This window comes from Strix uralensis, chromosome 3 (assembly GCF_047716275.1).
Source record: "Strix uralensis isolate ZFMK-TIS-50842 chromosome 3, bStrUra1, whole genome shotgun sequence".
In the NCBI taxonomy this organism is placed as follows: Eukaryota; Metazoa; Chordata; class Aves; order Strigiformes; family Strigidae; genus Strix; species Strix uralensis.
Window position 1 is genome coordinate 102534898 of NC_133974.1, and position 21529 is coordinate 102556426.

General features: G+C 43.8%; 1 protein-coding gene across 3 annotated transcripts; it reads left to right on the forward strand.

Annotated features, from left to right (window-relative positions):
- Positions 1-4664: 4664 nt before the first annotated feature.
- On the forward strand, positions 4665-20103 carry UTP25 (UTP25 small subunit processome component). 3 transcript variants are annotated; one of them, XM_074863627.1, is made up of 12 exons: positions 4665-4768; positions 6177-6216; positions 7396-7645; positions 8414-8620; positions 10728-10816; positions 12207-12617; positions 13628-13847; positions 15887-16089; positions 17329-17511; positions 18164-18276; positions 18698-18943; positions 19755-20103. In XM_074863627.1, the coding sequence occupies exons 1-12, from the start codon at positions 4668-4670 to the stop codon at positions 19999-20001; spliced, it is 2310 nt and encodes a 769-aa protein (XP_074719728.1). In that variant the 5' UTR covers positions 4665-4667; the 3' UTR covers positions 20002-20103. The 3 variants fall into 3 exon arrangements, with proteins under 3 accessions (XP_074719728.1, XP_074719730.1, XP_074719729.1); XM_074863628.1 differs by lacking the exon at positions 4665-4768 and adding an exon at positions 5056-5265; XM_074863629.1 differs by lacking the exon at positions 6177-6216 and having other exon boundaries at positions 4701-4768.
- The last annotated feature ends 1426 nt before the right edge of the window (positions 20104-21529 follow it).

The window sequence follows — 21529 nt, forward strand, 5'->3', positions numbered from 1 at the left end:
CTTGTGCAGAGAACTTTCCGTTTTGTTAAGTAGCAAGTTTGGGGTTTTTTGTATTTTATATTTTATATTTTGAATCAGCAGCTGCCAAACACTATATTTGGTCATGGTTCTGCTTTTTCTTTTCCACTGGTATTTATTTTCTTGTTATTCTCTACATTTATGCAAACAGCACATCAAGGCAACATCAAGGTACTTGTCTTTGTGTCGGTGCCAGCTGTTATCAGGAAAGGAGTGATGTATAGAAAGAGGCAGCAGAGAAGATTAAGCAAGGACAGACTGAGATGAAGGAAGAAATGAACTCCTCTCTTACCCTTCACATTGCTTCAAGCCAGTATCTTAAGAGTTATGCATCTTTCTTTTTATTATATGCTACAAAACAGCATGTAGTAAATTTATAAGCTATGTGCCTCAGTCCATGGTGTAACTTAAATCGCTTAAGTAACTTATAGCAAAATGATTTAAAGTTTAGTTTTCCATTTGTGCATTTGGATAGGAAAAGAGTGTGATCAATACATTTATTCCAATTAAAGACATACACTGAAATGAAAATGGCATCTCATAAGGGAAAAGGCAAAAGCAGAAGTAGAAAAGCAGGGATGAAGAAAAGCATAAAAGTGAGTTGCTGCACTGATAAATGAGACATAAGAATGAAGCTAGCAACAAGGAATCCGTTATGTTCAGATGAGCAGAGTTCTCTAAAATAAAAGGAAGTGGCTTTCATAAACCATGTGTCTCTGGAACATGTCATGCAGATAGAAGTGCTGAAGATACCCAGGTAGCAGCAGCAGACTTCTGCTGACAGAGCTTAATCATGGCTGCTGACAGAATTAGGTCAGCAGAACAGATTACAAATAATTCAGGCTTTTACTTGGTTTTCTTTCCAACATTATTGCTGGAATCAAAAGACGCTGCTGCATAGGAAATCTGTAAAAAGAACATTGCTGGTGATATGTTATCATGGTAGCAACTAGAAGTGCCAGTGTAAGTTCTGTGATTTCACTTCTTCAGAAATGCAAGTTCAGCTAGAAACTTGGTTTAAAATTTTTAAGTCGAGGGAGTGATTAGCAAATGCATTTCATTTAGACCAGAGTTGTGGAAAAGCTGTGGAGAGAGCCTCCGGGGAATCAGGTCCAGCACGCCCCGCTGCGCTTCCCTGTCCCCCCTGCTTGTTCAGGCTGTGAAGCCCTGGGCCGCCTGGGCGCCATCACCCACAGAGGTGAGGGCCCCTTCGCCTGCTGACCTGCTGCTCCCACCTGCCGGGGTGACCTCGGGAGCGCAAGGTGGGCTCTGTGTGCACCCCCAAACCCCCGCTGCGAGGAGAGGGGCACAGCCCCGAAGGGTGCCAGCGCCCGATGGCCAAGCTGCCTGCCTGGGTTAGGTGCAGTTTTGACAAGAGGGACTGGGGTCACGGCTGTGGGCTCAGGCCGCCGACCTGAGGCAGCTCTGCCGGTGCCCCCAGCTGGCGTTCTTCCCGTACCGCTCCCGCTCTGGGGGAGAACGCTGCCTTAACACTGGCCCAGCTGTATGAGCCTGCATCAAGGCGCTGCCTGAGCCTGCCGGCTGTGTTACCAAGCAGCACCTGTGTTAGCATACCTGCAGTTGTCTAACATGGGGCACACGCTTCAACACAGATTGCAGAGGCTGATCTGTAGCTGTTACTCATATGGCCCCTGATACCAAACAGAAAGGACTTGCATTACATCCTCCTCCTCTTGACTGCCTTGGGAAAAATGTGTTGCATCCGGCCTGTAAGTTGGAATCATTAAAAAATGCTTTTTTGGTTGATGCTACACGTTCTCTGAGGAAAAGAGACCTAATTTAAGAAAAGTATTACCATACTGCACGGGGTGGATATCGAGGTCAGCGCTGCTTTACTGCCTGTGCCTCACCATAGGGAAGCCAAGATGTTAATCTTCTAGGGAACATGTCTCCTAAGACGCGTTTGTGAATGGCAGCACAATGTTTTAAGTAGTTCACGAATAGTTTAGTCCTAAACTCCAAATGCTACCCAAGCAGGATCCTTCTCACACAAGGTGTGGGCAGGAGGGAGGAAGGAGTTGAGCAGAAAGGAGGCAGCAGTCCCAGGAGTATAATCAGTTTCAAGGGTTAAATTGAAGTCAGGATGAAGGAAAATGGAGTAAGGGTGGATATTATGCTACACACCCAAATCTTGTGAACTGGTAGAAGAACGTCCCTGTTATTATCAAAAGAAGCGTGAATAAATGATTACAGAAGCAAGTGCTGGCATTCAGAGCATCACAAAACAAGAGTAGTAATGGATTTTTGATTCATAAGGCAACACTAAAAAGCAGATTGAAACTCATCTAAGTAGTGTGAAATACTATCATAGCCAGAATTTCTGAAAGTGTGCAAACAACACTTAAATCCAAGCTTTATCCTTACTACCGCTACCACCCCCCTTTTTGTGTTTGTTCTAACACATACAGGAGTGCACAGGCTTCCCACCATTCACTACCTCAGCAGCTGTGCCCAAGTCAGTCCCCAAAAAGCTCCCAAGCCCACATGGTTCAGCTCTGAACAGACACTCCTGCTCTTCCTGCTGTCTTCCAATGCCAAATTGTAGAAGTCAATAAGAAACAATCATTGCAACGTACAAATAAACCTCCTTTTTCTCACTTCTGACAGAGGTAGGATTGATTGGCAATATTTTTCCTCTTACAGACATGACTGTCAACTCCACAAAAAACCCCTGGTAGTCAGAAATAGTTTATTTTAGTCAATGTTGTTACACAATGTGTTGGCTTTGACAGAGCCTAGTAAGGAAGTTTCTACTGCTGGGCCACAGCTGCCCACTGCTCAGGTGTATCTGCCGGGGGGGTACTCAGTAAACTGGGCAGTAGAATGATTTGGATTAAGACAACTTCCTCCGCACCAGAAGGGTTTATCTGTGAAGTCAATCAACTCTACTGGTTTTATGGAACGGCAGACAGTGGTACTAACAACACGCAGGAGTAACTCCTGGAGGCTTCTGTGGAACTGAAGTGTAATTAACATGCTTACTTGCTTCAGTCAAATCCACGGATGCCCTCAAGATAGACTACCTAGAAGCTACAATCACCAGCTGCTAAACCATTTTTCCCCAAAATATTCCATGTCTCCATCCTATTTGGAATTACCTTGCTTTCACTTAGTTCTGGTGCTCGTCTCCAGGACATAAACTGCAATCTATTGTGCAATGCTTTACAGGAGGGAAAGCAGCAGTAGACTCTGGAGTCCTGCACTACACCCCCATGTATATAAAACCCTCCTTACTAAAGATCAGAGGAGTTTCAGCTAGGTCACCCAGAAACATCGGGATAGAAAGAATATAAAGAACCTTAAAGAAAATAATTGAGTTTTAATTTAGTTTCTTATTTTACATAATGTAAGGTGGTTTCTGGGGAATTGTATCTCTCTGTACACACTAAAGTATTAAACTTCACCCTTACAGCAGCATTCAGTGAGATTCAGCAGTAATACGTTAGAAGATCCAGAATTTAGTGTGATTTCATTTGGCGCTTTTGATTCTACCTTTCAGATTAAAGCAATCTGAACATGAAGGACTTCTGCTGGGTCTCTTCTTCCTCCTCCTCTAGCCATATTGTAGAGGTTTTCCCAGAAAACATGTAGCTTTCAGCAAAGCACTGCAGATCATAGGTCAGTTCAGGAAGCTGCTGCAGCTCAAGTAGTGTCTACACAAACATGCCACTTGAGCGTTCCCCTTCCTGTGCAGAGGAACCGTCCCTTAGCGGCTTCGGTTACGTTTAGATCATTACTGCTTCTTTATCTAAACAGATCAGAAGTAACGTTGCATTAATCTGTAATGCTACAAGAGTTAAAAAAATTGGGTTTTGTACGAATAAAGCTCAGAGCTTCCTCTTAATGACCGTTTCCAGAGCCGAAATCGGAGCTTGTGCAAATGCCTGGTGCTTGCCTAATCACATGCCAAATGTCTACGGGAAAAATACTCTGCTATTAACACACAACAGCTTCAAGTTGCGGTGAATGCGGAGAGAAGTCTCAGGTCTTTACAATCTCTTCTGCCCGCCCCAATTACAGCCTGTCCTTCCCTAGCGCCCCCCGCACCCCGGGCGGGACCGCGGTCACCGCTCCTTTGGCTTGGGGGGACTTGCAGGCCGCGGGCGGGAGTGCGCAGGGCGGGGCGGAGGCGCGCAGGGCGGGCGGGAGCGCGCAGGGCGGGGCGGAGGCGCGCTGCCGGCGGCGCGCATTTAAAATGGCTGCTCCGCCGGGAACGTGCGGGTCGGCGGCCGCCCGCCACCGCGCAGCTACTACGGCGGGGACTGCAGCGGGAGCGCCATTAGCAGCCATCGCTAAGTTCGAGGCTACGGTGGGTGTTTTCGGGCCGTTGTTGATTTGGAAAACAATTCAGGACAAGTAATCCCTGCGGTACTGTGTCTTCCCGAGTGAGGCCCGCAGGCATAAACACCCGCCCCGCTCCCGTCACGGAATGCTCCCACCTCCTCTCCCGCACACTCCGGCGGAGGCGAGGCCCGGCCCCCCCCGCGGCTCCGCCTGCCCCAGGCGCGGCCCCGCCCTCGGCATCACCGGGGCGCGCGAGCCGCCGCACGGCAGCGCGACAGTGTCGCGCTATGAGCGCGCCGTAAAGCGCGGTGGAGCGCCCCGCGTGGGTGGGCGCCGGGGCCGGCATGGGTAAGCGGCGGGGCGGGCGGGAGCTGCTGCGCGGCCTCAGCAAGAAGCAGAAGCAGCACCTGAGGGCGTTCGGGGAGGAGCACCCTTTCTATGACAAGTGAGTGCCGGGTCGGGCCAGCGAGTGTTGAGCAGCCGCCCGCCCCGGGCGCCGCCGGGAGCAGCGGGCGGGAGGCCCCGGGCGGGAGCCCCGCTCCCCTCGGCCTGCCGGGGCTTCCCCGCGGGGCGGGCTAACCCGCGCTGGGCCGCTCCTTTCCCACGGGGACCGCCCCGGGAGCGCTGGGCGGCCGTGGGAGCCGCGGGACCGGCTGCCCAGGGGCTCCAGACCCGACTAGCCCCGCTCAGCCCGAGGCCCTCTGGGCGGCGGCTGCTCCCTCTCATACTTGCCCCGGGCCTCTGAGGGAAGGAAGGGAGTTACATCTGTGCTTTGCACTGCCGCTCGTCGACTTGAAGTCTCGGAAGAAGAAGGGAAGGCAGAAAATCTGGGCTCGGATTTGCTTGCAACAAATGTCATAAAGTTTTCTTGTGTAGCCCGGGGGCTGTCGTATGAAGTGGAAAAGCGGAGGAGTGCGAGTTAGACTCCTGTTTTGGCACTAGGTCAGTCCCTTGGCTTGTCAGGGTTCCAGCTTTTCTACTGTTTGTTCCATGCCCTTTTCTGATCTCGCAAAGGCAGTGGAAGTACAGCACTGAAGATCCTGTGTGACAGGCCCTGTCTTCCTCAGCAGGATGCCTGTCAAAAAGGGACAGTACTTTTGGACCCCCATGTAAACTTGTGAGGAATGAGCTTCTTACTCTAAATGCTGTGTGATTTGGTGCTGCTGTAAAGTCTTAGAAGCCTGTGAGGAAGGCACTGTCAAGTCACCTGTTCAGTCTAACATTATATGCCTTTAGTAGCAGGTTATATTTGTGACCCTCCTAGTGTGTGTTATTTGAGGTGGAAGACAAGAGTCCTGGCCTGCCAAGGAGCTGTGCCCTGTGCCTTACCCTGTGCAGTGATGCTCTGTCCCACTCAAGACTTCACATCTTTTTGAAAGAGTTGAGGTTAATTTAAGCCCAGCTTGTACAGTGTCTTGTTTGCAGAATTGCAGTCCCAACACTGGTTAATTAATGCTGGTTTTCTTGTAGTATGTGTCTTTTTCCCACTTCACAGATCAGTATTTAGTTCTAGAGGTAGGCTCCTGCCCTTGTTAACTTTGTTGTACAAACTACCCTTGGTTTCCTTTTAACACCTCGTCTTCTGATTAAAGCCAGATTCTACTTTAAAACATTTCACTTATTGATCAGTTATAATGCTTGAGCACTTTGGCTTCACATAGAGCATGTAGCATCACCTGATGCTACACCTCTCAGGATAAGTGCCGAGCCTGCATTCTTAGGGAGAACTGTGTGATGCTTTGGTTTTAACCTTCCTTTTAACCTCTCTAAGAAGTTGAAATTGAGTCATCAATTCCTTTTCCCCCTCATCCTTTTCACTGACAGAGTAAGATATTCAAGTGCTTTCTTTTCAGGGTTTCTGGAAGACCAGAAGCAACTCAAATCTGTGAACTGGTAATATGTTTTTATTTATTCCTTAATTTCATCTACGTTTAGTTCAGTGAAGTGAAACACTTAGTATTTCATGTTGCCAAGTTAGTCAGGCTGATTAAGTTGTTCTCTTTAGAAAACCTGCATTTAGGAGAAAAAAATGAGTGTGAGTTTAGTGTGGCTCTGAATTGTTCTATACAGTGCTCAAAACTGTAATACCATGAGAGGGCAGAAGCAGCAGGAAGTAACATAGCTGTTCTTGGGCTTTTTGCATATTACTTAGTCACAGTGAAAAGTAAATCATGCTTTAAGTTCTTTTAATAATCCTAGTGTTGCATGCGTTAGGAGATGTTCTGTTCTCTGTTGAATGAAGAAATTTGTTAATGCTCATTCCTCTTCTTCAGATTGCCAGTGCTCTACTTTTCTTTCGGTCAGGATTTGGTGACCCCCTTTATCATCAGATTAATAAAAGACTTCAAAGTTTCAGTGTGGAAAAACTAATTATAGTGGTTCATTTGTTTCCTTCAGCAATTTTGTGCATTAATATTGTATTTACTGATGTTTCCTCTTTGTGCTGAAAGGAACTAAGAAAGGAGTAAATAGTGCTGTGCTTATACTCCTGGTTTCACTATAATTTTGGCTATAACCTGGCACACTGTCATTGGTTTGTGCAAGTCCAGGACAGAACTGGCTCTGAGTCCGGCTTGTTTGAAGCTTGGAGCTTCACAGCTGAGCCAAACATGACCCATTCCCCGGTGGACTATTGTCAACTTACCTTCTTGAAAGCCAGAGCATTTTCAGTGTGCTCTGTCTCTTCTTTTGTGTGCCCTTCCACAATTTTTGCTCTGTGTGTGGTTTTCTTGGGAAAATCCAGTGCCAGTTCAGTCAATGCCTTGTCTGTGGAGATCAAATATACTCACTCAGCTGAGACTGAAAGAACCAAGTTTTGTGATGCTCTAAGTCAAACCAGTGAAGAATGAGGCACTTCAGCCTAAGTCTACAAAGATGCTTTCAAAATCTGAATGGAGGTGTCCATCATAACTATTTGCCTAAAAAGGTGATTTTTGAAAAATCCCATTGCATCTGTATAAGGGTAGGATGGGAGAGAGAAAACATAACATTGGAAGTAGAGGTGAGGGTATTTGCCTGCTGCCTCATAGACTGTTACTGGTGTTGCTGTTACACTCGTGTTTTCCCTTCCAGTCTGAGAACTCTGATAAATCAAGTGCAGAAAGTGATTCGGAGACTGAAGTGGAACAGGTCTCTGTGTATCGTAAGCTCCTGGCTACCCTGAAGACCTCTCCTGAGTCTGAGAGTGAGGAAGAGGAAGATGAAAGTGAGCTGGAAGAACCTGGGGAAAGTGAGACAGAAATGGACAGTGAAGGGTCCCAGGACACTGGAGAAGGAGATGGGGGTGAAGAGGATAAGACTGGTGTACCAGAGCAGGAACAAGGTAGTTTGTCTTTTCCCATGCTTTGGTAAATGTTGTTTCAGTTAGAAAGTTTGAATAATATATGTTTTTAGCCAGGATCCTGGTGTAGACTGGCTTGTTGGCTGGGTGTTCTCTGGCTTGGAGGCTCTGTTGCTCCATTGCCTCTGTGTGGGTGGGAGCAGCAGCTGCTGAAGGATTTAGCAGGGGAGAGGGTAGCTGTGTTCATTTTCCGGCAGACAGCCCGCTGCTGCTTCCTCAGATGTTGTTTGTGCTGCAGCACAGAGGAAATCCACATGGAGCAGCATACCAGGGGTTCTCACCCACTCTTGGGAGACGCAAGCTGTTCTCTCGCACAGCATCTGGCTTGGCTGCTGCCACCGAGAGGAGGGAAAGGTTTGCCTCACAGCAGAGGGAAGAATATGTAAATTGGAAGGAAACCTCCTCCTTTATGACGAGGCATCCTCATTCATGAAGTCTGCAAATAAATTCTGGGAGAGAGGAGTCAACTTTTTATTATTTTCAGCTATTTGGAGTCTTTGGAAACTAAAACTTATAGTCCCCAAATAGGTTATTTCTTTAAGTTTTCTCTGGGGAAACACATTGTGTATTATGTAACATTTGGCACGGTAGCCAAAAGTCATCTTTAATGTAGAATACAAAGCCCACTTTCATCTTTTTGGATAGAGTATTGGGAGAAGAAAAATTGGTAACTCAAAGGGAACAACGTAGCCAGCAAGAGGTAGTACAGACAGGAGAATATAACCCATTTCTCTCTTTAACAATTCACAGCTACAGACACAGCAGAGCAGACGCTTGGCCAGGAGCAGGCTGATGGTGCAGACACCTCTTGTGACCCAAGTCATGGAGTAATTGAGGAGTTTACTGATGTGAAACATGAATCTGAATTTAGCTTGGAAACCAATTTCATGGAAGAGGAGAGTGGAGATTGCAATGCAGATAAGAGAGACAGCGGTTCTTCACAAGCTTCTTCAGAAGGTAAAACACAGTATGTTTGTGTTTAGCAATCTGCCTCTAGAGGAGTATCTGTAAACGTGTATATTATCAAACACCCTAATGATACACTATATAGCTTCTGAGTTCTTCCGCTACTTTAATCATTGTATTGCCCACATGTGAGCTGGTTCCATAAGGGACGCCTAACGCTAATGCAGACGTGGAGATGAACCATTTGTTTTCTCTAGCCCCTGTGGGCTGGGGTTTGTGCGTGGTTTCTGTTATGACCGATAAAGCTTGAAATATCAGGAGCTAGAAATGTGTGTGGAGGGTGTTACCTTGTTCTGTTGCTTTAATAGTACTTTAAAAAGCCAATGTGATATGAAAGGCCCTGCAAGCCTGTACTTGACTGTGGAAGATATTCTTGGCACAGACAGCACAGGAGATAATCACAAAGCTGACCTGTGAGGGCATCCTTCACAACTCAGTGGAGTTAGAGGTGAGCTTCTGGGAAGCTTGGGGCAGCCACAGTAATTTAGACAAATGCTCAGGGCTCTCTGAATTTTGAAGGTTATGCAGAGGAGTCTGACTGCACCAGGATCAGGAAGGCAAGAGGCATCAGTGGAGCATCTGTGTGGTATCTTCTAAGGGTGTAGCTCAGAATCTCAGTGCTGCAGCGTGCTGATGGGTGCAATCTGAGCTCCAGTGTTGGAGTCGTCCCACCATGTGTAATACAAATAACTGTGTGCACGGGCGTGTGATCGTTCAGTGATATGCCACACATTGGCACTTGCAGAGCTTCTATTCATATTTCATGCTTTGTGGTTTTAATATCAGATGGCATAGTTTGAGAGAGAGAGAAATATGTTTGTAGCATCCCTAGTGATGCTGGCTTGTCATCTTGGAGCAGCAGCTGACATTAGATCTGGGAGGCAGCCTAGTTGATACATGAAATGTGTGGAAGCATCAAAGGGCCATGTGATAGAAAAAACAGCTCGTTCTTGTTACCATGAGAATATTACTTAGGCTGTTGGCATTGCATTTTAATGAGAACCGTAGCTCTCCAACTGCATACTAAGTAGCCTAACAGCTTTGTTCAGCTACTTTTCGGTGGGTTCCTATAGCTTGAAAGTGACTTTATCATCTATTACAGAAAATGAGTCACCTAAGATAGCAGAAGGGGGATGAATTTCCACTCTGGTCCTGAGGTCACTAGAACGCCTGAAGATACTTCATATTATTCCCTCTGCTTTATCTGACAAACGCTGGAATCAGTAAAACTCAACTGAAGAGAGAGCCTATATAACAATTAAACGATACCCTGTTCATTTGCGTTGCTGGGAAGATTTTCTCAACAGTGTCATGATCAGCAAATGTCTTGACTTTTGCCTGGATAACTTGTATGTGGGCTAGATAAGTGTTGGCAAGCACTAGTGTTCTCTAATTAGTTTTCTTTATGCAGTGAGTGCTGCTGTGCTGCAAGCAGTATACAGGGCTTGGTTTTCAAAATAAGCTTTGCATGTGACTTTGTGCATGCCAGTGTCTTCAAATATAATACGATTTTTCAGTTCCTTGCTTGTCCTTTCCTTTCCAAAAAGAAATGCTGATTAGCTAAATCAGACTTTTGCTCACTTCATGCAATTTTTGCCTCCCTTCCCCAAAACCCACCTAATCTTTCTCTGCTTTATCCCAAACTCTTCATATCACTGGCAAAAGATGCAAAGCCCTGGGCAGAACTGTTTATAAATTAAGAAGGGCAGTAAGTTAATTTGGGTCTTTGCTATTGAAAGCCTATTACACCTGCGAGGGATGGATGTCTCGGAGCTTAAGGCAGAAAATTGCCACAATGTTTTCTACTACATACTGCTTTCCTGTCCAACATTTCTTTTGTGATTGAAGGTTCTAGTACTTCCATAAATGCTTCTTTTTCTTTTTTAAAGCAATCTGTCAAATCTGTTATCTCTCTTCTTGTAAAGACAATTTGACATCGTTTCTCTCATCTCCAAGTGCTTTGAAATAACTAGTTCTAAACATGGTGTTGGCCAGCATGGAAAACTGTTTGTCTTATTTGCAAATCCATTCTGAAACTTGATTCCAGTATTAGCTACAATAGTTCTCAGGATATTTTTGTTGTTCTTGTTATAAATAGATCCATTTAAACAGCACATGGACAAAGAACTTGAAGAAAAAGAAGTAGAAAAACTGTCTACGCTTCCTAAAACTTCAAGTCAAAGCAAGGTAACAGTGTTCTGTAGTCATCCAGAGTTCGTAAAGTCTGGATTAAAATAATACTTTCTTTATACAAGTGAAGTAGATTCATAATTGTTATTATGACACTGGAATTGTCAAGATTTTGTCGCTGTGTTGTTGCTGAAGTGTTTTCTTCTTCACTTAGTGCTGAGCGAGAGTTGAAATCTAAAGTCTGCTGTTATGTAGGCATATGGCGACACATCTGACAAACAGCTTTAGAGTTTGATCCGTAGTCCCAAACTCACAGGTTTAGTACTCTTGACACCGGGTAGAAACAGGACTGGTTTGTGAGTGGTGACAGCACCATGCCAGGGATGTGCTCTGCAGCTGAACTTGTGAGATGACCATGTACAGTCTTAAAAGTATTTGTGAGGCACTTCCACGTCCTTGCTTCAAGATGGCTGCGTGTCTGTACGCACTTACAAGCCAGTAAAGGGGACTTTAATCCTGGAAATAATAGGTATATTACAGTACTGGAAAACCACCTCATTGCTTGAGAGAGAATATTGGTTTTCAAAATACTCATTTTTAGACAAACCTTTGCTTCCTAACATTTACACATCTGATTTTGTTTTGGAGAGTTGCCTTGCATTCTGGTCAGCCATATGCTGGGTGACATTCATTGGAAGATACCCAATGGTTAGTCAGTCAAAGAGAAACTGTGATTTCTTTTTTTTTTTAAATTTTATTTTATTTTTTTCTTTTTTGGAATATGGTGGCCAAAAATACCAGTGCCACCTGAAGCAACGCATGATATATCTTTTCTTAATTTGGTGTAGCTACTTTATGGAGATAGATAGGGACAACTTGCATGGCAGAAGGCTTAAAGTTTAGAGTTTTACCCTACTACACTGACAGCTTTTGCCCTCAAAATCAGACAGACTCCCAACAAGATTGCATTAAGCAACTGATTCACAGCTTCTGGGTTTAATCCCTAATGGGGTTTGGTTTTCATCTTTAAACAAGAGTATGTACCTCAGTGTGGCTGATCTATAAGTGTAGTTGGACTCCAGGGTTCTCAACTTGTCCCTGGTTCGTGCCACTGATTTGACAGATGGGTTAGGCAGAAATGACATCCTTCCTCTTCCTTGGTTTTCTCATTTGTAAAATGAAGACAGTTATACACACATTGCTGCAAAATGCATCCAGATCTACCGAGCTCAAGTTTGTTGTTATTTACCATGGCAGACTCTAAAAGAGATTGCATATTGAAAAAAAGGTTTCAATTTGTATTATGAAAAGGTAATTTCTCAAATTTCATGAACTTGATTAAACTGGCAGCTGTGGTGATGTGCTTTTAAGTGTACTGAGTTTGGTACTTACAATTCCTCTTTGGGGTTTTTTTTTGTTGTTGTTGTGGGGTTTTTTTCTTTTTCAGTGGCCAAGGCTGGGCCAACTAATTTTTTCTTCCACTTTGGAGACACATAAAACATTGAAAGCAGACAAAGAAGTTGATGTGAAACAGCTTCATCTTCACAAGCCTTTAGAATCCACTTGGCCAAAAGTGAATAAACAATTTCTCTCCTCGGTGAACAAACCAAGCGATCCCTCTTTCACCCCATTACAAAGAGAGCTCTTCTGTATCATGAATGCATACCAGGACTTGTTCTATCCAGAAAGAAGTGCTTTAACAAATGGAGAAGAAATCCGACATGCGTACTGCTTGCATGCCTTGAACCATGTTCTGAAGGCAAATGCCCAGGTGCTCAGCAACAATGCCAAACGGAGAGACCAAAAACCAGGGACTGACAGAGATGACTACAGGGATCAGGGGCTCACTAGACCTAAGGTAAGAGAGCTTCATTAATATGATTTCCCCCATCCCCACCCTGGCTGTCTGTTCAGGCTGTATAAACACCCTGGTAATTTATCCAGAAGTACTTCTGTTGCTGCGCTCTCGGGTGCCATGCTCCTGGGCACGTGCCTTTCCACATCCCTTTGCTGGAAGTTGCCTGCTGTGGTCAGGGCCAATACCCTGCAAGAAGCAGTGAGCACAGCCTGTTTCTGTGCTGAGCTGTGAGTTTGACTTCTCTTTTTCTTTGTCCTCCTATCACTACAGACTGACATGTTGCCTCTTCCTGCTTCCATTTCTAAATCTACCAGTGCAGAAAGGTGCCTCTGCATGTCTTCAGTGTTAGTGCAGGTGATGGAGGCCATCACCCAGTGTGGGATGTCCCAGAAATTTTTTTGTCCTTAGGACTTGAGAGGACCTGCCTGTGTGGAAGGATCTTTCTGTACCTGGGAGACCTCGGGGAATCCCAGTCCCATTGTCAAGCCACCCGTCATAGTTAGTGGAGTGGGCCTCCAACTAAGCCTCCCTGGATTCACAGCATTCTCTAGTTCATAACCAGGTGGCTTCAAGTAGGGCTGGCCTGTCACTGGTGGTGCCAACTACCTGCTGAACACTTTCAAAGTTTGGTTTCGGTGTTTGCTGCACACCTGGCAAGTGCCTTTGGTTTCTATGTTGACTGCCCAGTTAGGTATTTATATTTCAGAGTGCTGTGCAGAGGCTATTGCCACCCACCCAGGAGCCAGTGGTGGAGCCTGTCTGTGTATTGTTGGAGCTCTTGCTTGCTCGGGGGTTAGGCAAAACAGGAGAACGTGCTTAGTTTTCAATTCCCCTCTAATGGTACCCTGGCTGTGAGGTGGGGAATCAAACTGCTGGCCAGTGCCTGTTCATGCGCACACTCAGAAGTGCCCATGAGGGCAGATCTAAGTAAAAAAAATTACTTAACATACAGTTAACTGTGAGTGTTTGTATTTTATGGGTTATTCTGTTGTAACTGTTGATCTACGCAGGTACTGATGATAGTGCCCTTCAGGGAATGTGCTTTGCGAATTGTGCATATTTTCATCAGTCTTCTTGAAGTCAATGACAAAAGAAAAATAGATGTGAGTAATAAAAAGCGCTTCAAAGGGGAGTTTGGCTCTGACCCAGAAGAGAAACCTCCCAACCTGAAAAGACCTGAAGATTATGAAGCCGTCTTTGCTGGCAACATTGATGACCACTTCAGAATTGGTAATGACCTACTGAACAGGTGATTTTTAGATTGTAAAGAACTGAGAAGTAATAACTCCTTCCTAAATGTCTAGGAGCTATCAGGGCTGGAAGTTCTGGTGAGACTCTAGGCTCTGTGGCATTCATGCTGATTTTGCACTGGCAACTTGGATTTTTCTGAGAATCTTTTTGCCTTGCTAGAGCTTAAAAAGGAAGACAAAATACAAAAGTAATGATTTTCACCTCAAGTTCAGAATCACCTAAAATGCAATGATTGCTTTATTGTAGCAGGACTGCCCACACCTCGTTTTAAAGAGGATAGCCTTGATTATGCAGTAAAGTCTTTCATGTTATTAAAAAACAAATCTTCTGGGTTTAATTAGCCTATTCACAATGTCTCTTGTAATCAGTAATGGTTGGAACAAAATTAAAGCTCAGTACTGAGCAAAGCAGTTTTCTGCTGTGCTGCCCATGGTTTCCATGAAAGCAGAGGGGTAGCCAGCAAGTAGGACTGTTGGACAAGCAGCAAATTTGAGACAATTTCATAATATTGTAATCTCATGCTGGTTTAGTAACTCAGTATGCAGAGAATTAGCTAGTGGCTTAGTTCCTAGAGCTGCCAATGATGAGTAGGCAGTTTTTCTGACTTAATTTGACAGATCAGAGGCTTTTGAAATTATTGCCCCTTGGAAGATAAATTGGCATCCCAAGAGATTTAATGGTATAGTGGAAGATGCAAGCAGGTCCCACTCAGTCTTTCCTCCTTTCCCACTGAATATCTCTCTGACTGAGAGCATCTTACTTTCTGTAACATAATAACTTTCCTTTTAGTCCTCTCCCATACCACAATCTGCTTGATCCTCTTACTAGGTGTGAAGAAATGCTTGAAGAAACTTTCAGTGTTGTTACTTGCAGAAGCAAACTATAAAAGCAGAATAATTCTTTCTTACTGTGCCTCACACCCTGTTACTTGTCCACAAAGATCTAATTTAAAGTGCATTTGTTATGCCTTATTAAAACCACCCTTTCACTTTTTTAAACAGAAAAAAGACTTGGTGTTGTTAAACTGTGTATATGCTGTGACAAGTGATATCTTCCTGGAAATTCAACCAGTTGTGCCTTTCCTTTTCTTCCCATTTTTATCATTGGGTTAAAATAGATAACAGGAGGGGTCCCTATTGATATATGTGTGAAATTCTTGTAAGTGCCTTCAGCTGTGCCTGTGATAGCTGGATTCACACAGAGAGAGAGAGAGAGAGAGAAGTTGGAGACACCTTTGTTGGGCAGACAGTAGCGGGTCTGGACTACCTGGATTTTTAAGATCAGAAAACTGTAGGTCTTAGCAGTGTTGCTGTGTAGCTACAACATGGGCAACAAATACCTTTGATTCCTTCCTTTTTCTTTCTTTACCGTGGGAGGTGATGCATAAGCTATTTCGGCAGTTATATTGCATCATGCAGTGTCCAAAGCAATGCCAGGGAAGGTGCAAGGCTGGTTATGCGTTTAGTCATTGTCACACAAAGAACATTTTCCTTTGTGTTCTAGTAGCAACTCTTGTGGCCCTGTGAATAAAGGCAGTTTATAGTCAAGAGGTCCACACTGGATCTTTCATGAGAGACTAAGGTAACAGTAACTATACTACCTAATGACAGAGACCAAAGCCTAGAATTTAGGGAGGAGGGAGTAGTTAATCACTTCTGCCTTTTTTTTCTTTTCCTTAAGTTCTTCAGCCCCCTCATCCCCCTTTTTAGCAGAAAATCACAAAAAAATGTGTTTCAGTTAAAAACTGTTGTCCAGGCTATGAAAAATCTGGAAAAAAGCACTACTGAAAGAGTTTGCCAAACTTGATGAAAATCTGCCAAACACTTGTCAAATGGGAGTGGGGTGGGTAAGCACTTTTCAGGGAAAGGATTTCAGACAGATTGGTTTTGTCCAGCTATAATCATTAGTTTATGTTAAGGGAGAGGAGATGAATGGAGTTAGTATTACAGAGCCTGTTGGAAGAATATGGTTGATAATTAACCCTAACTAAGAAAATGCTGTTGGTTGTTGTTGGACAGGGGTTGCAATTCTTCAGAAGAGTATGAGACTTTATGCACCATTTTACTCATCAGATATCATCATTGCCTCTCCCCTGGGTATGAGAACTATTATTGGTGCAGAGGGGGAGAAGAAGAGAGATTTTGATTTTCTGTCATCAATAGAAATTCTCATCATTGATCAAGCAGATATTTACCTGATGCAGAACTGGGAACATGTTCTGGTGCGTTTTCCCTATGCATTTTTGTGTTGTACTCTTGTTAGTCTGATATAACTTAGTTTTGGCAGTGAGCAGTATTGCTGTTTTTTTATTGACTTGATTTCAGACATGTATGCTTGTCCCTTTTCCTCCCTCTGCCCTGGTATTTTCCTTATACTAAGAATATTCTTTCTACAGATTTTGGCAGTGTTCAGCACCTGTTCTCTGTAAATCTTAGTGTTTGGTGTTTTAGTGACATATTTCGTCAGAGATTTTTTTTGGACAGTTTTTATTATCTTGCAGGATGAGATAATGATGATTCCTGTAATCACATCTGGGAGAAAATATGCCAGCTGTCTGAGTGCCCAGTGTCCCAGTCAGACCGCAGCTGTGTGAGGGATCTGTACAACCTAATTCAGGTTCCTCCAGAAAGCAATAGGAGCTGGTGCTTGTCTCCACTGACTGCAGAGATACTAAGCATTATTCGTGTCCGAAGTTAAGCAGTGCAAAGATTTTCCTGTGTGTGTAATGAAAATGGAACTCTTGGATTGTGGCTAGTATGCAGTAGTACCTATGCTTTTTGGCTTTTTGTTAATAAAAGTTTTCAAGATTGAAAGGTTGGGGGGTTTTCCATATAGAAACACCTTTGAGGTACCTGGGCCAGGCGTTTTGACAGCACGTTGTTACGGTACATTTTGAATGCGCTCCAAAGGTGTCTTATTTCCTGGGGAGTTCTGGGAAAGGTACTTGAGCCTATGTGATATCCAAGGAATGAGTCCTGGAGCCTGCTTCCTGTTTTCTCCTTTGTGTGCAACTGCCTGCCATGGGGCGGCAGTGATGCCAGTTGTAGGCATCATTCAATGAGGCCAAAACGAGGTGAATTTCTTCACTTGCACCCAAACTCTTCCTGAATGTGATGAGAACTGCACTTGGGCTTCTTTTAGCTCAGAAACCTTGAGCCTATTGACTTTAAGACAAACAAACAAATCCATTATACTTGCCCGTGGGAGAAGATTGGAAGCAAAGGTTACTCTTAGAGATGACTAAAGAGATGGTAGCTTTCAGTTCTGTAGCAAGAAATCAAGTAAATTACTTGTGTTGTGGTCAAGAAATTCTAGACAGTTGTGTCTTGGGAGATGGCTACTGTTCTATATTCTGTGCTGTCTGCTCATCCCTGCCCACTTCCTCACTGCAGTTAAGGCTCTTGCAGTCTGGGCACAGGGATGTCAGTCAGTAACGATGTGTTTCCATCTGTCTGTGTAGCACCTGATGAAGCACATTAACCTGCTGCCTCTGGATTCCCATGGGGTAGACTTTTCCCGAGTGCGAATGCTGAATCTCAATAACTGGTCCAAGTACTACCGCCAGACGCTGCTGTTCAGCGCTCTTCAGGATCCCCAGATTAACTCTGTCTTCAACAAACACTGCTTCAATTACGTGGGGCAGGTGAGTTCGCAGAGGAGCCGAAAGCCGCCTTTTAAATGCTGGCATAGGGGAGGGGGAGAGGAACAGAAAACCCAACACGTGGAAAAATTCCACAAGTCAGTTGCAGAAAGACTGTCTGTGTGCCAGTCATTTCCATTACCCAAGTATTTCAGTCTGAATCTCCGTGACACTGCATGACAATTTCTAATGCTGTGCCAAAGGCATGAAGAACTGCTCTTCTTGCAGCAATACTTATTTGATCCTTTTCTTTCATGGGTAGCTGTTTCATGTCAGAAATCAGATTTTGTTTTTTCTTAATTTGACACATACAAGTTATCTTGTTCTATTTATTTTGTTGTTAAATGGAGAGTTCGCCTGCTTCCTTTTTTTTCTCCTACTGTGTAAGAAGCTCAAACTGTTATTACTTTGAAAGAAACAGGCTATGTAAAAATGTTAGTTGTCCATTTCAAATATATGGAGTCAGGACATAAGCAGTGGTCATGTATATTCAGCAGATCTGGTATGTGTATACATGAATGTAGTTTTGTATTGCAGCTTTCTTAAAAACAGCCCTGTGCACTGCTTGCAGATGTGAGTTACGAGCAGAAAGCTGGCTGGAGTGTGGCTGCCTGTGAAATGCTGCTTCCCTAAACGTCCTGCTTTCTTCCCGCAGGTGGCCGTCCGCAATGTACCGCTCAGTGGTTCCATTAGCCACGTTATGGTCCAGCTTCCTCATGTTTTTCGGAGGCTAGAAGCTGAAAATTTAACTTCTGTAATAGATACAAGGTACTCTGTGTTCTGGACTATTTTGCTCTGCCCTAATGACTGCAATTTCAGATTTAGTTGAGCGTACCCTTTCCTGCAGAGCACACTGTGATTTCACCACAGAAGTACGCCTCCATTAGTTCTCAGATGCAGGCTAGGCTCTGCACAGGTGGTGAGCAGTACTGACCTTCTCTTTGCCAAAGGCACTGGAGAAAAAAGTCTGGAAAGGGAATACCAGTCTCTACCATAACTGTGTAGTACCAATAAAGCCTTTGCCTTTTATCCTCCACATGTGTAGAAATCCTGTGAAGTGAAAGAAGGAAAAAATGTAGTCAAAATCTTCTGTAGTCTGTTGTCTGATGATATTCCGGTTTGCGGTCATATCAGTATTGGAAAGCTAAATGTTAACTCTGATTAAAACATACTTGTTTTCTTAACTAAGGTTTCAGTTTTTCATCGACAAAGTTTTGCCTGAGTACCGTGATGCCATCATGTCACACACGCTCATTTATGTTCCGTCGTATTTTGACTATGTGCGTCTTCGAAATTACTTCAAGAAAGAGCAGCTGAATTTTACTCACATTTGTGAATACACTAAAAAGGCTGGTGTCTGCAGAGCAAGACGGTCCTTTCTCAAGGGAGAGAAGCAGTTTTTATTGTTCACTGAGCGCTTCCACTTTTACAAAAGGTGAATTGTGGACCGGGTTTTCCTCTTGAGTTGCATGTGTGCTGTTTTAGAAGTAGAGTCTGACCTTAATCATAGGTGAGCTATATTGCTTTTTGAATCTGTTGTCTCTCTCCGAGGACTTCTTTGACTGAAGTAAGAGCTTTTCAGTTTACTTAAAAATTTTTGTATGTTGTCAGCAATCCCTTGCAGAGACTCTAATACTTTGGTATGCACAGGGCTTTATTCAGGAAGGTAAGTGCTGCCAAGTTCCACTGATGTCAGGACAGAATCATATAGCCTGCAAAATGCGATTCCCTGTGCCTTTTATTTATGTTCATCTCTGCCACAATAATTGCATAAAATTCTGGAAAAGGATATGTAATTGGTTCAATAATCCAATACAGCAAGCTGAGGCCACCTGGAAAATTTGTTACATCCTGACTGGAGCTGTTTAGAAGTTCCTAATGGAACAGTTTTTTTCTATTAGCAGAAGATATTTTGGCAAAAACAAAAAGTTCCGTGACGCTTGGTCTGATCAGGCTTCACTGTCTTAAAATCCAAGCTAAAGAGGCTGAATACTGCAGAAATTGGTGGTGCTCTGTACTTTAGAGGAAGTCACTGGGCCTGGCAGTGTTAGATATGCCCCCCTTAAATTCCGCATCTGTGTTCAGTTTAGTCTGTGGTCCATGACACGGAGTTTCTTGTGTTGAGCTACAACTGACATGCATTGAAGTTGATAGAAATTTGAAGAGCTGCTACAGGATTGATGTTTTAACATGCGCGTTTTATAAAAATTGTCAACAAAGTTATTTCTGGTTTTTTCCTACTACAGGTATACGATAAAAGGCATTAGGAACCTCATTTTCTATGAGTTACCAACATACTCCCACTTCTACAGTGAGATTTGTAATATGATGGCGGCCACAGACAGCAGTGTGGATGCTACCTGGACCTGTACTGTGCTCTACTCCAAGTATGATGCTCAGAAATTGGCTGCAGTGGTTGGCATAGATCGCACAGCTCAAATGCTACAGTCCAAGAAGAACGTGCACCTCTTTGTTACAGGAGAAAATGAATAAATGATGTTGCAGACTAGATGATTGGATGGACCTGGATTTTATTCCTAATGCACTTTTTGATGTTGCTTTTTTAAAATGTATTAAATTTTTTACTCCCTTTTACTAAGTATTCTGTTGAAATTGTTCATATGGTATTAAATTTTATATTTCAGTACTCTGTCCAACAAGAAACAAAAGATATTGTTCAAGAAAGCAGAGGTTGGGGGTGTCTTCTGTACAGAAACAAAATCAATCCACAACTGTTATTCTTGTGTACTGAAAAACTCACTGGTCAGTAAAGATCAATGTGATAAATAACTTTGATTGGATTGCTTCACTTCACTTTCAGGTGTAGTAAGCTCACCTTCTCTTATCAAAGGCAACTTTTTCCTTTAATCTAGGACAAAAAATATGCCCAAGTATTAATGCGGTCACTGTTCTGTAAGCCTACATAAGGGAGCAGGCAAAGGCAAGAACACAAGTGTATTGAATGAGAGTTGAACTTGCTTCAACTTGACAGTTGTGAGAATTAGAATCTGTTAAATGTGCTGGGGTAGGAGCCACGGTTTTGCATTTTTTACTGAGTGACCTAAATATCTCTGCCTCCTGTTTACATCAGCCTCTCTGACCAGTGAGATTTAGCAGGGATAAGTTTTTTCAAAGGAAAACAGAGTTGAACTTGGCAGACAGACGAGCCTAGGCCTGCCTAGCCCCATGGCAGCGTACAAAACCAGGGGGTGCAGTTGCAAATACCTGTGGTCTCGTATCTTGCACCATGGATGGGATTGGTTGGTTTGTATTTTCCTCTTAATGATTGCTTATGGACAGCATGGAAGGGTCGCTTTCTTTTTTTCTCCTTCCAGGAAGCTAAGCCTAATTTAAAAAGAGCTAAAAGTAGAGATTAGATTTTTGTAAGCATGTGCTAGGATTGCAGGAAGAGTGTTCTGTGGAGGGGTAGGTAAGCCCAAATGCAAGAAGAAAACATCCATCCTATGGTAAGCTTTGAGGGAGCTCTTGTCTCGGAGGCTTAAGTAAATACACCAAAATGAGGCACGTAATTTTCGCCAGTTTTTTGTCGTATTCTTGATTCCTATATTTCTCAGAGACTGTGAACTCAGGTAGTAATTAAAGTCCTGAAACCAGTTAGACCTGCAAATCCATGGAGTTTCTTGCTTCGCATTTTAAGTAAGGATTTATATTAATTTTGTGTACCTCTGACATAGGACACAAGAATTAAGAGCCAGCCACAGGAAAGTTCTCCTTGTGAACATCTGTCTGCTGTACAGCAGAGACAGCAGTAGAGGCAAACAAGGATTTTTCTTGTATGGCCTAGGCTCGAGGTGGGAGAATTGTGTCTGTGCGTATGAAAACAAGCACACAAAATAGGATTAAGGAATTTTCTTTCTTCACTGATGTACTTAGGAGAGATGAATAGCTGACCTCTGAGGAAGCTAAAGTGGGATAGCTACTTAGGGAGAGAACATGATGCAGTGCAGCTATTGTTTAAAGAAGCAGCAAGAGTTTTGTGCCAGAGCCTAGCTATGCAAGG

Bases quoted from the DNA above. Each gene is read 5' to 3' on its own strand.
- UTP25 (XM_074863627.1), top strand. From the start codon at position 4,668: ATGGGTAAGCGGCGGGGCGGGCGGGAGCTGCTGCGCGGCCTCAGCAAG. The intron at 10,817-12,206 runs GTAACAGTGTTC...TTTCTTTTTCAG, and splicing joins AAACTTCAAGTCAAAGCAAG to TGGCCAAGGCTGGGCCAACT. The intron at 17,512-18,163 runs GTGAGTTCGCAG...TTCTTCCCGCAG, and splicing joins GCTTCAATTACGTGGGGCAG to GTGGCCGTCCGCAATGTACC.